Source organism: Bufo bufo, chromosome 3 (assembly GCF_905171765.1).
Source record: "Bufo bufo chromosome 3, aBufBuf1.1, whole genome shotgun sequence".
In the NCBI taxonomy this organism is placed as follows: Eukaryota; Metazoa; Chordata; class Amphibia; order Anura; family Bufonidae; genus Bufo; species Bufo bufo.
This window is the reverse complement of record NC_053391.1, coordinates 147,181,300-147,199,134: the sequence shown is the minus strand read 5'-3', so window position 1 is coordinate 147,199,134 and position 17,835 is coordinate 147,181,300. Positions and strand designations below refer to the sequence as shown.

General features: G+C 47.6%; 1 protein-coding gene across 1 annotated transcript in view; it reads right to left on the bottom strand.

The window, feature by feature from the left end:
• PDK3 (pyruvate dehydrogenase kinase 3) overlaps positions 1-14,834 on the bottom strand; it is a 118,708-nt gene extending 103,874 nt beyond the window's left edge. The window contains exon 1 of the mRNA XM_040423701.1: positions 14,491-14,834. Coding sequence (XP_040279635.1) covers positions 14,491-14,596 — 106 coding nt within the window. The 5' untranslated portion in view covers positions 14,597-14,834. The remainder of the gene's footprint in view (positions 1-14,490) is intronic.
• Positions 14,835-17,835: the final 3,001 nt, after the last annotated feature.

The following is a 17,835-nucleotide window of genomic DNA, read 5'->3' as shown; positions in this document are numbered from 1 at the left end:
ATCAACGGAGGCACCCGGTCGGGTTGCTAGGCGTTCCGTTACATTGGTGGCAAGCAGTGGGATGGTATCCTAGTGAGAGGAGAAGCAGCTCGGAGACACCGTTTGCGGATTTTACAATTGAGGGCAACGCTAGTATCCGTACAGCGCCCCTGGCTACAGCAATATGGATGCCGTTGGTTCCTGCACAGCATTCCATGAGGAAGATCACCTGGATTACAGGGATGCCGAGCGGAAAGGCGTATGGCACCAGGCCCTGGAGGGGTGAGAGTCTTCCCAGTGAGGAGCAGAGATTACGAATGCGATTGGCGCTGCGACTACCTCTACTGGGAGAGCAACCAATGATGGAGTGGGTGTCAGAGCTTGAGACACTGGTATGACAGGAAACCTGGCTGGATGACGCTTACCAAGCACTATGGTGGGACACAGTACGAAGGTGAGGAATATAATTGCCCTGGTTTATTGTGGGAGTCTTTTGAAGACATTGACTTTGGGATCACAGAAGAGTCTAGATTTTGGGACATTCTGTGGGGCTACAGGGGGGACTTGCACAATTGGCATACAACTAGTGGGGTGAGGGCAGATCTGACCTTTCTGGTCCAAAGGGAGTGGGAGCTGGAGCAAGATTATCAACAGTTGTTTCGCTCCATTCAAGCCCAGCGCAAGATACAAGACAGTTGGATACCAGGCCCAGACCTGCAGCCTTACCCCTGGCAAGTCACAGCTGAAATATCCCCTACTTCCTCACCAACTGTGGAGGTAGGGGACTTCATAGACTGGTTCTGGGGGGAACCCCAGTCGGCAGGTGGAGATGGGACCGTAGTCACTCCACCGGCCCAACAGGGTGGCTGGGGAGGCGGCCCAGATCCCCAACTGCCACTGGGAGTCCAGGGGGAGGAGACGGTCGGTCCCTCACCCCTGCAACAACCTGCATCACGGGTAGTGGAGACAGTCGGTCTCACTCCCCAGCGGCAGTGTACTTTGAAGGGAGAGGAGACAACCGGTCTCTCTCCACAACCACAGGGGGACAGCACCCCTAACTCCGATGGTGCAGATGGGACCGCCAGGCCAACCGGGATGCTGGACGGCCGGTACGGATCCCCCACCAACCCTGCAGGAATGCCAGGAGGAGGTAAACGATCCCTCCTCTCCACAGCTGATCCGCAACAAGGTCCTGGGGGCAGGATTCCCTGACCCCATCCCAGCGGAAGAGCTGGCATCTGGGAAGAGCGCAGTCGGTCTCTGCCCTCCCCTATCCTCTTCTCCAGAGCCGGACTTCCCACAGGCTACCCCAGCGGACGAGCTGGCATCTGGGCAGAGCGCAGTCGGCCTCTGCCCTCCCATATCCTATTCTCAAGAGCCGGACTTCCCACAGGCTACCCCAGCGGAACAGCTGGCATCTGGGCAGAGCGCAGTCGGACTCTGCCCTCCCCTATCCTCTTCTCCGGAGCCGGACTTCCCACAGGCTACCCCAGCGGAAGAGCTGGCATCTGGGCAGAGCGCAGTCGGCCTCTGCCCTCCCCTATCCTCTTCTCCAGAGCCGGACTTCCCACAGGCTACCCCAGCGGAAGAGCTGGCATCTGGGCAGAGCGCAGTGGGCCTGTGCCCACCAAGTACCTACAGCTCCAAGCTAGAGAACCACAACACTGTGTGTTGGGAAAAATGTGTGTGTTCTGTCTGGTAGTGATTAAGTTAGCCCATTATGCTTGGTAATTGTATTTTGTGGATTGCGTCTCAGACAATGCCAGTGTGTTAGTTAATTGCGTCTCAGACAATGCTCATTGTATTTTGTTGATTGCGTTACAGACAGAGGGAAGAGGATTTTGTGTACAATTGCTGGGAGGGTTTCAATACTGTAAATGCATGTGATTGGCTAAAATATTAACTGTCACAGTCTTTCACAAGGGCCACAGGGGGAGTGTCCCTTGCTAGGAGACCTGCATAAAAGGCTGAAAAATAACCCATTAAAGAGTTCCTGCTTTGCCCCTTTATGAAGTCTTGGCTCATGTTTGGGGGATGGGATAACTACACTCTTGGGGATTGCTATATCATAATACTCCCCTGAGTATAAGCTCTTGTAAGAGCTTGTTCCTGGTTCCTGTCTCTGCATTTAGGAGAGGTTCACCCACTGGAGCCTGGAGCCTTGGCGTAGGTCCAGGGTGGGTAGGAGACGGCGAGACCTCCACCAAGCTTCGGCGGTTCGTGGGGTCTGCAGTGCTGACGGTGTCAAGTGGAGTGCTTGGAGTCCTCTGAGCATCTATCAACAGAGGTACCCGGTCGGGGTGCTAGGCGTTCCGTTACAGTTGCTATGGGCACCTAAGCCAGTTTTCCTTTGTACCAGTTTTGATAAATCTCCCCCAATGTATCTGTCCACCCAGCCACAGGATATGAACGGCCTGAGATGACGCATCGCTGAAAAAGTGGTCCATATCCGACCATATGCAGGTACCAATGGAGCTGACGGCGATTTGTATACATAAATTATGGGATAGGCAGTGGGTCAAATTTATCATTAAAGGGGTTCAGCCCTGAACCCGGATACAAGCTCTTCTTTATTCTTTTCATATACCTGAGTGGCGCATTGGAGCATTTCCTTGCTTCGATGCTCCTCCATTGCGATGCGCTGCATCGCGCAAGGTCTGTTTTTTTTTTACTGCCGGGGGGTCTATAACGCAGCCTTAGGCTGTTTTGGAGGCTGGTGCTATGCAAAGTATTATGCAGTGTTCAGTTCGGATGCTATCAGGACAGCACCGGGATGTGACCATTGCTCATCTGGAAGAGCCCTCCCTCTGGAATAGTTTTTATCAAGAAGGAGCTTTGCACTGCGTAATAAAAAAATGTTTGTGTTAATAATTGCCATGGATTCAGTCACGTGTGAAGATCCATGATTTATGCCACAAGTCACTTCAGCCTCTTCTGCAACATCTCAAAGGTTAGAAAAAGAGGACAGTCTTCAGATAGCAAATGGGGGGATTAGTCACCCTCTCCTACTGTGTCCTTCTCCCATAACATGTAGATTGTGAGCCCTCACCGGCAGGGCCCTCTCTCCTTCTGTACCAGTCTGTAACTCGTCTTGTTCATGCTTAGTACAATTGTCTGGATTATGTATGTATACCCCTTATGGGTACAGCGCCATGGAATTAATGGTGCTTTATTAATAAATAATAATAATTAGTACAGTATGCCGACGCCTTAGAGATGATGACACCAAAAATACTTGGTTTTCTGGAAAAGCAGTTCATTTAGACCAGGGATGCCAAACCTGTTCTGGTCTGCGGGCCACATTGTCACTCCTAAAAGCTGCAATAAAACTTAAAAGGGTTGTCCCTTTTCAGAAAGAAACTGGATAACACTGGGAAATAGCCTAAAATAGAGAAAACTGAAACTTACTAGCAGATTCCATGTCACCCCTTTGTTTCTCCCGGCAAGGATCTGCTTAAGGCACTTTCACACTTGTGTTGTTTGATTCCGGCAGGCGGCTCCGTTGCCTGAACTGCCTGCCCGATCAGGCAAACTGTATGCAAATGCACGTAATTTTTTCTGACTGATCAGGCATTTTTCAGACTGATCAGGATCCTGATCAGTCTGAAAAATGCATTGCAATACCGGATACGTTTTTCTGGTGTCATCTGGCAAAACGAAACCGGTATTTATTTTTTTCACATTTTTTAAAGGTCTGCGCATGCGCAGAGCGGAATAGAGGGTCCGTCTATTTGAATGCCGGTTCTGGCACTAATACATTCCTATGGAAAAAAAATGCCGATCCGGCATTCAGGCAAGTGTTCCGGAATTTTGGACAGAGTTAAAACCAAAGAATGCTGCGGTTTTATCTCCGTCCTATAAAGTCAAAAAGACTGAACTGAAGACATCCTGATGCATCCTGAACGGATTGCTCTCCATTCAGAATGCATGGGGATAAAACTGATCAGTTCTTTTCTGGTATTGAGCCCCTAGGACGGAACTCTATGCCGGAAGAGAAAAACGCTAGTGTGAAAGTACAGGGCTCCAGATGGCGACCAAAATGGTCACCAATGCGACTTAGAATCTACAAATGGCGACAAGACTTTTTAGTCTTGTCGCCATTTGCGACTAGACCCACCGCCGCAGCTCTGCAGTTGAATACAGCGGCGGGGCACAGGAGCTGATAGTTCTCTGCCCCGCCGCCGATGTTCTTCTCAGCAGCGCAGTGAAGAAGGAGTCTCTCCCTCCCCCCTGTGCCGCCACCAATAAGAAGAGACGGGAGGAGGAGGAGGGGCTGTGGCCACTGCGCCACCAATGAAGATAACTGACCTGTTAATACAAATACAGGAGGCGGGTGCCGGAATCAAATAGCCGGCACCCGACCTCTATGACAGGAAGCTGCGATCCGCTGCAGTTAACCCTTCAGGTGCGGTACCTGAGGGGTTAACTGCCGCTGATCACAGCTCCCTGTCATAGAGGTCTGGTGCCGGCTATTTGATTCCAGCACCCGCCTCCTGTATTTGTATTAACAGGTCAGTTATCTTCATTGGTGGCGCAGTGCGCTCCTCCCTTCCCCCCCCCAACACCCTAATATAATAAACATTGGTGGCGCAGTGCGCCCCCCACACCCCAGTATAATAAACAGCAGTGCCAAAGAGGGTTAAAAAATAAAAAATTTATTAACTCACCTCCTCCAATTGATTGCGCAGCTGCCGGTCTCCTGTTCTTTCTTCAGGACCTGTGGTGACGTCACTGAGCTCATCACATGGTCCATTACCATGATGATGGATCATGTGATGTATCATTTGATGAGCACAGTGATGTCACCACAGGTCCTTTGACAGGTCCTGAAGAAAGAACAGGAGACCGGCAGCTACGCGATCAATTGGAGGAGGGGAGTTAATTTTTTATTTTTTTTTTAACCCTCAATTGACCTTCTACTATGCATTCTGTATTAAAGAATGCTATTATTTTCCCTTATAACCATGTTATAAGGGAAAATAATATAGTGAATAGACTTTCATCCTAGAAACCATGCGTGAAAATCGCACCGCATCCTCATTTGCTTGCGGATGCTTGCGATTTTCACGCAGCCCCATAAACTTCTATGGGGCTTGCGTTGCGTGAAAAACGCACAACATAGAGCATGCTGTGATTTTCAAGCAACGCACAAGTGAAAATCACCGCTCATGTGCACAACCCTATAGAAGTGAATGGGTCCGGATTCAGTGCGGGTGCAATGCGTTCAACTCACGCATGTGAAAGGGAACTAAGGGTGAATAGGACAAGGGTTCCAGCCCCTAAGGGGGCTAATAGTAAGTAAAAAAAGGCTACTTTCACAATTGCGGCAGTGTGATCCGGCAAGCAGTTCCGTCATCGGAACTGCCTGCCGGATCCGCCGATCTGGATGTGACTGAAAGCATTTGTGAGACGCATCCGGATGCGGATCCATCTCACAAATGCATTGCAAGGACGGATTCGTCTCTCCGCTTGTCATGCGGACAGACGGATCCGTCTTGTATCTTTTTACACATTTTTACCGATCTGCGCATGCGGATACGGCATTCCGGTATTTTGAATGCCAGATACGGCACTAATACATTCCTATGGGGAAAAATGCCGTTTCCGGCATTCAGGCAAGTCTTCCGTTTTTTTTTGCCGGAGATAAAACCGTAGCATGCTACTGTTTTATCTTTTGCCTGATCAGTCAAAATGACTGAACTGAAGACATCCTGATGCATCCTGAATGGATTGCTCTCCATTCAGAATGCATGGGGATATAACTAATCAGTTCTTTTCAGGTATAGAGCCCCTGTGACGGAACTCTATGCCTGAAAAGAAAAACGCTAGTGTTAAAGTACCCTAAAATATTAAGTTTAAATCCCCCCTTTCCCAATTTTACATATAAAATATATAAACAATAAATAAATAAACATATTACATAGCGCTGCGTCCGAAAAGTCCAAACTATTAAATTATTAAAAAATATCTCCTATGCGGTGAGCGCCGTAACAGACATAAATAAATAAAAACCATGCGATTTGCCATTTTTTAGTCACCTTGTCACCCCAAAAAATAGGATAGGACTGGTCTATTATGGGCTGAACATTTCATAAAATGCGAAATGCACGCAGCTTTTTTTGGTGTTTTTTTTTTTGTTTTTTGCGTGGTATGGAGTATCGCAATACTTTTGATGGTGATGAAAGCGAATCAAAATTTTGGTATTGAAACAACCCTACACCGATCAGAGCGGCGTAGCGTTGTCACAATACCAACATTTTGATTCGGTTTCGATTTGGCGACTAAAAATTTAATTTGGCTCCTAAATTTTTCAGTTCATGAGCCAATGGCTATTAAGTATTTTTTTTAGTCTGGAGCACTGAAGTACCCTTACCTTTTTGCAGTAGTGATGTCATGTTGACATGTGACTGCTGCAGCCAATCACTTGCCTCTTTGGTGCACCGCTGAGGTCAGTGATTGGCTTCAGCGGGCAAGTGTTGTTGAAAATGGGCAAACAAAGCGTGGAATCTGCTAGGTAAGTATCTTTATTTCAAGCTATTACTCAGTGTTGTCCAGTTTTTAGTGTTGGCGCATAACAGGTAGTATTTAGTGTTAGGACCCGTCTAACAGAGATCGCCTTGACGTTCGGCAGACGGGCTCAGGTGGTTTTGTACAAAATGTATTGGACAAGCATCTCACTTTATAAATAGGCGTAGCATTAGCACTATAATTTTTGGCATTATTGTACTTTATCTGATTTGCAGGGTGCTGCTGCATTGTCTCTTTTCCTCTAGGTCTTTGCCATGCTGGTGTGCACCTGCGCACTGGGAGGTGCTGACTAACCCCCTTTTGTTGCTGAAACTGGACAACCCCTTTAGGCCTCTTTCACACGGCCGTTTTTTTTTCCCGTTTACTGGCCGTTTTTTGCGGTCCGTATACGGTCCGTATACGGAGCCATTGATTTCAATGGGTCCGCAAAAAAAACGGAATGTACTCCGTATGCATTCCGTTTCCGTTTTTCCGTTCCGTTTTAACATAGAACATGTCCTATATTTGGCCGCAAATCACGTTCCGTGGCTCCATTAAAGTCTATGGGTCCGCAAAAAAACGGAATGCATACGGAAGTGCATCCGTATGTCTTCCGTATCCGTTCCGTTTTTTGCGGATCCATCTATTGAAAATGTTATGCCCAGCCCAATTTTTTCTATGAAATAACTGTATACTGTATTTGCCATACGGAAAAACGGAACGGAAAAACGGAACGGAAACGGAAACAAAACGGAAACAAAAAACGGAACAACGGATCCGTTTAAAACGGATCGCAAAACACTGAAAAAGCCATACGGTCGTGTGCAATAGGCCTTAAGGGTATATTCCCCTCTGAAACATTTAGGGCACATTAATTAATAAATGTCTTGGGGGCATAATTAAAGGGAGTCTGTCATCACAGTTTCACCTTTTTAACCCTTCCCATAGCTTTCTAGCAGCATTACAGTTGATAAAAACGTTACCTTTATAAGCAATCGTGGACTTATAAAACTGGCAAAAATCATCTTAGTAGGATATGCAAATGAGGGCTCGCAAGTGCCCAGGGGTGACGTCAACCTCATAGGTGCCCAGGCAGCTCTGCCTTATCGTTGCTTCCCCCCGCCCAGTCTTTCCCTCTGCCCGCCCATCTTCTTACTTCTTCTTTCGCCGAGATCCCGCGCCTGCGCGCTGAGTCCGTCGGCCGGCGCATGCACACTGCGATGTCCATTCCTGGTACGGCATCACAGTAATTAATGCACATGCGACGGCTAACGGCGAGTTAGAACCCTTTTAGGATAAAATGTGTATTCTTCAGCAACAACCACATGCGACGGAAATGCTGCGGATTTTCAGCAGCGGCACGTTGTGTTGAAATTCTGCAGCATTTTCAGCAGCAGTAAAATGGATGAAATTTCAGAAGACTGTCAGCAGCTCTGAGGCTCCACTTACATCTCCGGCAGTAGAGTCAGCAGGCTATTCCGGCGGAGAGCAGCCCATCAGGATCCGGAATTGCTGGATTCTATAGTTCGCCACCGATTCCCCATTGACTGTAATAAGGTCCAGCAGTGATCCAGCTGCTTTCTGGCATAAATGGCGAGTTTCAGCCAAACCAAAACTGTTGTATGCAACAGTTTTTGGTCCAGCCGACAGTTGTGCTGTATCCGCTTGCCGCAGTTGTGAATGCGGCCTGACAGTGCTTAACTGCTGCCAGCAGTAGGTGGGGCTGGGGAGAGCAGTACATACATACCTACAGTGTAGGATTTTTTTATATATATATATTTTTTTTTTTGCATTATCAGGAGCAGTGTGAATATGAAGTTTTATTCTCTCAGATTTTGCTCTCACAAGTGCCCAGCGCAGGACTTCACTGTGATTGAGCTGCTTCACAGCATCTCCCCTCTGCTCTGACGCAAACAGGGTGCACACGGCTCGTCCACTTTTCAGTTGTCTCAGCTTCTGTTTGTTTTCCTGCAGCAGTGACATCCTGTACGCACCACATCATCGCTGCAGCCAATCTCTGATCTCAGCAGTCACATTTCATATACTGCTGAGGCCAGCGATTGGCTGCACGATAATGTGGTGTATACGGGACATCACTGCTACAGCCAGGAAGATGACGTCAGCCACACAGGACCGGACTGTGGCGAAGGAAGCAACAGGGGAGAAAAGTGTTGCGTATGAGTTATTTTGCTATTTTTGTAGATTTTCTGCTGCTGAATAAGTTTTAGTTTAACCTGAATAACCCTTGTAAAGAAAGTCATATTATGCTGTATTGTGAAACAAAACCAAGAAAGGAAGCAACTTCCCGTCCAAAGTGATGATGGCAACTACTCTGCAGACGTCTGATCAAGTGATTTAGGAGAATTTGCTAGGAGGGAAAGACATGTGTTACTTTTTTAACTGACAAAATATTTTAAGAAAAAATAGAAGTACGATTTGTAAATTTCCTACAGCTCCTATGCAGACATGTGTCTCCATGGCACAGACTACAAGCAAACTCTGGGGGACATCTGTCAACCTCTGTACACCAGAAACAAAAGTTGCAAAGCTTGCATAAAATGATGAGACTTTTAGGGGGTTTATAGACCCGCATGCCACGTTTTGAGTGGGTGGTGTGGGGGCAGACCCGCACATTTATTATTATCTAGACCCTGATACTTGCGAAGAATATACAGAATCTACTCCAGCTTCCTTTTGGCACAAGGACCTGCAAAGACGCACCACAATTATTACGGGATGTGCGCTGCTTAATAAGAGTGGCACATGCGATAGATTAACACAACTTGTCCCCTATTCTGTGCAAGTGTCTGATCGGCAGGGATCTGGCCACTGGGGCCCCTGACGATTACAAGAAAGGGGGCCCATGCTCCCCATTTGAACGGAGCGGGGGCACACATGTAAATTCGCTGCTCCATTCAACTTCGTGGGACTGCTTGAGACGGCAGAGTACAAGCACTTGGCCATCTCCTGGCTCCCATAGAAAACAAATGGATGCTACTCCATCAGAACGGGGAAACAGGACCCCTATTCTCGCCATCGGTGGGGATACTAGCGGTAGCACCCCCAGCGATCAGTTATCCTTATCCTGTGAGCACAACTCCTTTAAGACCAGGGTGTAATAGGTCCACCTCTGTTTGTACTCTGATCCTGCAGGTATACCCAACTTTCTGACATTTGCCCCGATAAAGCTACCAAATGAACATAAACATAAAACAATAAAAAAAAGATTGTAGTTAGATATGCTATTTAGCAAAACAAAAAGGACAATATACTTTCTAAACAGGTTTTCCATTTTGGCTCGCCTTGCCAATATTAAAGGGGCTGTACTTTTCATTACATTGTGGCAGGTCATTCACACGGCTACATCAGGGGGCCCAGGAAGTAGGGGCCACTTCATGGTTCACTCATTACAACCAGGTTGAAGGTTATTTTGTCTGCAGGTTCTTTGGATTATCCTTCTGATCGGAGGAGACGTCATCGGATCACTATAGGGCTAAGGCCAAGTTTAGGCCTCATGCACACGACCATTGTTGTGGTCCGCATCCGAGCTGCAGTTTTTGCAGCTCGGGTGCGGACCCATTCACTTCAATGGGGCCGCAAAAGATGCGGACAGCACTCTGTGTGCTGTCCGCATCCGTTGCTCCGTTCCGTAACCCCACAAAAAAAATATAGCATGTCCTATTCTTGTCCATTTTGCGGACAAGAATAGGCATTTCTACAATAGGCGCCCGTTCCCGGCACACGAGCGGCTTCCGTTTTTTGTGGATCCGCAGTTTGCGGACCGCAAAAAACGCAACAGTCGTGTGCATGAGGCCTTACGTCACTATTTAGTTTTCTGCTCTGATTCGTCAGAAGAACAGAAAAATAAAAACAGATCCTGTATTTTCAGCATCCATTATACTCAGTTATGCGCATTTTCCATCCGTTTTAGCCATTTCTGTTTGAGATACATTATTTTTGACAGAAAAAAATTAAAAAACTTTGTGTAGGACTTTTTTTCATCTAAAATAATGGATCTCAGATGGAAATAGCTAAAACGGATGCAAAATGTGCATAACGGATGCTTTAAATACAGGATCTGTTTTTTTTTTCCTGTTCTTCTGACGGATCAGAAGAACGGAAAGCTAAACAGTGACGTGAACCCGGCCTTAGGGCTCATGCACAAGAACATGTGCTCCCGCAAATAGCAGTCCGCGATGTAGGGGTGGCCAATATAGACGATATGCGATATAAACTATATAAATTTGGCCAACGATAGAGATTCCGTTTATATCGCGGTAGAACATGGCATGCGCCGCTCTCGGCACGCACCATGTTCTCCTGAGCCGGCACAGTGGAGCCTCCCTCCCCACTGTGTGCGGCTGCCACTGACCACCAATGAGAACAGAGTAGGAGGAGGAGGGGAGGGACTGTGGCCACTGCGCCACCAATGAGAACAGAAAGTAGGAGGAGGAGGGACTGTGGCCACTGCGCCACCAATGAGAACAGAGAGGTCCTGAGGGGTTAATTGCGGCGGATCATGGCGCGCAGTCATAGAGGCCAGGTATGGGATATGGCCGGGACATGCAGGCTATGTTTGTATTCAGGAATATTAACTATATTCATTGGTGGCGCAGTGGCCACAGCCCCTCCCTTCTACTCCCCCTCTTCTAAGTATTATATTAATTGCGGGCCCCCCCTCCACACGATTAAATCATTGGTGGCAGTGGCCCCAGAGTGGCAGCTTCTGATCGGAGCCCCAGCAGTGTAATCGTGGGGCTCCGATCTGTTACCATGGCAGCCAGGACGCTATTGAAGCCCTGGCTGCCATGGTCAGCTCCCTGCTGCTGTGTGTACTATGCACAGGGCAGCAGGGAGAGTGTGAAGTCCTATTCACCCTGATAGAGCTCTATTAGGGTGAATAGGACAAGGGCTCTATCCCCTAAGGAGGCTAATAGTTATTAAATAAAAAGTAAAAAAAAAAAAGAAGTTTAACCCCCCCCCGAAATATAGAATATATTGCATATCGCACATGCTTAAAATTATATCACAGTGTTCACACACAACCACAATGAGTAGGTTTGGAGCATGTACGCCAACATCCACATGTAAATTAGCTCTTTCCAAAAAACTGTGCCTTTGGTGCTACCAGGTAGTTAGCTGTCCTAGAAATAAATGTTTAACCTTTTAAACAGGCCTTGAGACATAATTTAGGATTACAGCCCAGCCAGTATCCCATGTGCATAGGGGAATTGCTCCTCATCAGTACAGGGCAGAAAGAACTAGCTTAGCTGGATAAGGGGTCTTTGTCTCAAATCCAGGGGGGGGGGGGGGGGGGGGGGGGCGGTCTGAAATCTGGGACCCCTGCAGGACAGCTGTTTGAGAAGGCAGCGGCGCTCACAGAAGTATCGCGGCTTCTCAGCTTTTCCTAGGGCTAGGCCAAGTGATGTCACGGGTCAAGTGGCCTAGGCGCAGCTCACTTCGTTGAACTGAATGGGGCTGAGCACGATACCAGGCACTGGCGCTATACAATGTACGGAGCTGTGACTGGTGAGCAGGGCGAAGGCCATGGCACTCACAGGAGCACTGCTGCCTTCTCAAACAGCTGATCAGCTTGGGTCCTGGGTGTCGGACCCCCACCGATCAGATACTAATAGGATGGGTCACCAGTTATAAAGTCTTGGTAACCCTTTTAATCCTTTGAGGACCATAAGATTACCGTCATCAATATAAAAATAATCATTTTTTTTCCCTTTAAGGCCTCTTTCACACGACCATTTAGCTTTTTCAGTGTTTTGCAGTCCGTTTTTCACAGATCCGTTGTTTGTTTCCGTTTCTGTTCCGTTTTTTCCGTATGGCATATACAGTATACAGTAATTACATAGAAAAAATTGGGCTGGGCATAACATTTTCAATAGATGGTTCCGCAAAAACGGAACGGATACGGATGACATACGGATGCATTTCTGCATGTGTTCCGTTTTTTTTGCGGACCAATTGACTTGAATGGAGCCACGGAATGTGATTTGCGGGCAATAATAGGACATGTTCTATCTTTCAGCGGAACGGAAAAAACTGAAATACGGAAACGGAATGCATACGGAGTTCATTCCGTTTTTTTTTTGCGGAATTATTAAAAAGAATGATTCCGTATATGGACCGTATACGGAACGCAAAAAACGTCCGTAAACGGAAAAAAACAGTGGGACAAAAAACATGGGACAAATACGTCCCTTGGTCGGTCCTCAAAGGGTTAAGGAGTCTTATAGGTCTTCTAATGAGGAGTAATCACCCTGAAACAGCTGGCTGCAGATGAGGTGCTGGCTTGACTATGATCCAAAATGATGTCTCAAGGCCTGTTTAAGGCCCCTTTCACACGGGCGAGTATTCCGCGCGAGTGCAATGCGTGATGTGAACGCATTGCACCCGCACTGAATCATGACCCATTCATTTCTATGGGGCTGTGCACACGAGCGGTGATTTTCACGCATCACTTGTGCGTTGCGTGAAAATCGCAGCATGCTCTATATTGTGCATTTTTCACGTAACGCAGGCCCCATAGAAATGAATAGGGTTGCGTGAAAATCGCAAGCATCCGCAAGCAAGTGCGAATGCGGTGCGATTTTCACGCACGGTTGCTAGGAGATGATCGGGATGGAGACCCGATCATTATTATTTCCCCTTAAAACATGGTTATAAGGGAAAATAATAGCATTCTGAATAAAGAATGCATAGTACAATAGCGCTGGAGGGGTTAAAAAAAATGAAAAAATAATATAACTCACCTTAATCCACTTGCTCGCGCAGCCGGCATCTCTTCTGTCTTCATCTTTGCTGTGTGCAGGAAAAGGACCTGTGGTGACGTCACTCCAGTCATCACATGGTCCATCACCATGGTAAAAGATCATGTGACGGACCATGTGATGACCGGAGTGACGTCACCACAGGTCCTGTTGCTCCACACAGCTAAGATGAAGACAGAAGAGAAGCCGGGCTGCGCGAGCAAGTGGATTAAGGGGAGTTAAATTATTTATTTATTTTTTTAACCCCTCCAGCGCTATTTTACTATGCATTCTTTATTCAGAATACTATTATTTTTCCTTATAACCATGTTACAAGGGAAAATAATACAATCTACAGAACACCGATCCCAAGCCTGAACTTCTGTGAAGAAGTTCGGGTTTGGGTACCAAACATGCCGATTTTTCTCACGCGCGTGCAAAACGCATTACAATGTTTTGCACTCGCACGGATAAATCGCGCGTGTTCCCGGAACATTGACTTATATACCACAGCTACCTTCCAACTGGTGACACCACGTTTTGGAAAGAAAGCCAGTTTGCAAAGCCTTTTCCCATACGAACGTTGCATGCCACTATTCAGACACATCCATCTGTCACTGCTATAAATAGGGCAAACGTCTGCTAAAAGGCTGCAGTTCTCACAGGTTCTGAAATGTGTAAAAACCCAGAAAGAGTCATGTGTACAGAGAACCGGAGGAAGATGGCCGCACTGTGTGCAGGCGATGGAGGCCCCACACCACGGGTGAGATTTATCAAACTGGTGTAAAAGTAGAACTGGCTTAGTTGCCCTTAGCAACCAATCAGATTCCATCTTTCACTTTTAACAGCTCCTTTGGAAAATGAATCTGATTGGCTGCTATGGGCAATTCCGCCAGTTCTACTGGAGACGGGCACACCGCATTCTGGGACCCTCTCCAGTGACAACCAGAAGCTGGACTAGATTTCCCCCCCCCCCCCACTTATTACTAGTTATAAAATTAAAACAGATAAAGAAGAATCTTGTACAAAATAATAGAAAAGATGCTTTTGGCCTCAGTCTCCGGAATAGCCGTGCAGAACAGGACTGCAGGCAGGTGGCGGCTCATTACAGACCTCACTGCTATGGAAAATAAAAGGAGTCCCCTAAGTGGTTGCTATGGTTAAGTCCACTGCTGTCACCATGACGTCATCACATAAGGCTCAGTGACGTCAGCAGATGCTACACATGTGCACATCAACTCACCGAAATCCAGGAACTGCTTGATGGACAGGGGGGAGGGGGAGAACTTGGAGTAGTACTCGATCTGATTAGGGATGGAGTTCTTCAGCAGGTACACACACAGCCTCATGATGCCCCTCTGGAGGTAGGTGGTCACCGACAGTGATGTGACCAGTGGGATCTACATCTTCACAAGTGCATGAATGGATGACTGGAGAGCGCTGCAGCCGCCGGCGATGCGGACAAGTGTCCAGCGCTGAGGTAAATAGTACAGATGGAAGGAAGCAACGAGCCAATGCTGGACAGAGACCTCCTACCCTAGCGGCTGCTGAGGCCTTGGACACGCCCCCTTGACCGCGCGTTCCCGCACCCCGCACGTTCACACAGGCATTCCTACACCAGAGAACCAAGCGCGGTCACGGCAGGAAAGGGGCGTGGCTATCAGGCTATGCCCGCCCCTCCCGCGATTTCTCTCTCCTGATAGGCGGAGAGCTGGAAAAGCTTTTCGCTTCATTCAGGAAAGTTGCGCAGGTAGCGCAGGTAATGGGTGATGTCATAGAGGGAGCTGATTGTCAGAGAGCTGCTCCCAGAACGTGGCAGCAGGGTTCTAAACCTGAACGGAAAATGTGGCCCGTCACCTACTATGGGACACTTATCTTGTCACCTGCTATGGGACACTTGACCTGCGGCTGCCACCTACTATGGAGGATTGACCTGTCACCTGCTATGGGACACTTGACCTGTCACCTATTATGGAGGATTGACCTGTCACCTGCTATGGGACACTTGACCTGTCACCTGCTATGGGACACTTGACCTGTCACCTACTATGGAGGATTGACCTGTCACCTGCTATGGGACACTTGACCTGTCACCTGCTATGGGACACTTGACCTGTCACCTATTATGAGACACTTGACCTGTCACCTACTATGGGACACTTGACCTGTCACCTACTATGGGACACTTGACCTGTCACCTACTATGGGACACTTGACCTGTCACCTACTATGGGACACTTGACCTGTCACCTATTATGGGACACTTGACCTGTCACCTACTATGGGACACTTGACCTGTCACCTACTATGGGACACTTGACCTGTCACCTACTATGGGACACTTGACCTGTCACCTATTATGGGACACTTGACCTGTCACCTGTTATGGGACACTTGACCTGTCACCTGTTATGGGACACTTGACCTGTCACCTGTTATGGGACACTTGACCTGTCACCTGTTATGGGACACTTGACCTGTCACCTGTTATGGGACACTTGACCTGTCTCCTACTATGTAACGATTGACTCACCTATTCAGACATCCCAACCTGCAAAAACTCATTTCAGGGAGGTTTTCTTTTTTTTTCTTTCACAAACTTTTTATTACATTTTCCAAACATATGCAGTATCTGCACACTCTGCTCTATGGTGTGGAGGACTGGGCTCATCACCCTGCCCCAAATTATCATATTTATGTATATGATTAAAGGGATTCTGTCACCACCTATAAGCCCTGTGAGCTAAACATCTGCTCATGTCCAGGGTAGCATTCTGATTTCTAAGGTGGCCTTATAAAAGCTATTTGTGGCTTTATTCTGCGGAAAAACTGGTTTAACTAACCTGTCAATCACTGAATTAAGGTGCCCAAGCAGGGGAGGTCTGTGGATGCATGGTGCCCGGCCGCACGCATCGCCGTTCGTGCCCAGCGCCGCCTTCTACTCCTCAGTGCCACCTCTCCCTCCCTCCCCCTCCTCCCGCTTCGAGATCCCGCGCGTGCGCACAGGCTCAGCCTGATGCGCCGTTGCGGACTGCTGGCATCGGCTTCTTCTTGCACTGTGCGCACACGCCGAGAAGGGGACACTGCTACAGGTTGCCGGAAAGGTTTACTGCGAGTAAACTAGAGATGGGAAGTTCGGATCTTTCACTTGAATCGGTTCATTTGAATCAGTTCATTCAAATGAACCGATTCATGAATCGAATCTTCGGTTCATTCGCTGAGCTGACAAGAAGCAAGTGAACCGAAGCTTAGGTTGCGCAATGCGCATGCGCGGACGCTTCGATTCATTTGCTGACTCGCTGAGTCGGCTCTTGGTCTGAGTCAGGAAGTTTATTCTTTAAAACCCTGTGTGTAATTATCTACCCCACTGTAAGAAAAAAAACAAGCATCCAGGGGGGTGAATTTAACACTGGGGTAAATAATATAATTAAAATGGAGGGTTAAATGTGTAAATGTATTTAAAAAAATGCATCTCTCTCAATAGTTCTATAGCTACTGAATGAGACAGAAGAAGGGATGCCTTTAACATATAGATCTCCTTGAGAAGCCAATTTGACCCTAAAGGGTTAATTCAACCTGTAATGTAAACTCTGTGTCATCTGTCACTTCTCTTATCTCTCTGCTCTGCTATCAGTGAACCTTTCCGGAATATATTGTCTCACATGCAGGTGTCGGGGAGCCGCTATCTAATAGCGGGAGACTCCCTGAACGGCCGGGAGACTTGAGATCCCTGCCTATTATGGAACGATTGACCTGTCACCTACTATGGGACACTTGACCTGTCACCTATTATGGGGCATTTGACCTGTCACCTGTTATGGGACACTTGACCTGCCAACTACTATGGGACACTTGACCTGTCACCTACTATGGGACACTTGACCCGTCTCACCTATTATGGAACGATTGACCTGTCACCTACTATGGGACACTTGACCTGTCACCTACTATGGAACGATTGACCTGTCAGCTACTATGGGACACTTGACCTGTCACCTACTATGGGACACGTGACCTGTCACCTGTTATGGGACACTTGACCTGTCACCTATTATGGGACATTTGACCTGTCACCTGTTATGGGACACTTGACCTGTCACCTACTATGGTATGCTTGACCTGTCACCTGTTATAAGAACACTTGACCTGTCACCTACTATGGGACACTTGACCCATCACCTATTATGGGACATTTGACCTGTCACCTGTTATGGGACACTTGACCTGTCTCACCTATTATGGAACGATTGACCTGTCACCTACTATGGGACACTTGACCTGTCACCTACTATGGAACGATTGACCTGTCACCTACTATGGGACACTTGACCTGTCACCTACTATGGGACACTTGACCCGTCACCTGTTATGGGACACTTGACCTGTCTCACCTATTATGGAACGATTGACCTGTCACCTACTATGGGACACTTGACCTGTCTCACCTATTATGGAACGATTGACCTGTCACCTACTATGGGACACTTGACCTGTCACCTACTATGGAACGATTGACCTGTCACCTACTATGGGACACTTGACCTGTCACCTACTATGGGACTACGTGACCTGTCACCTATTATGGGAC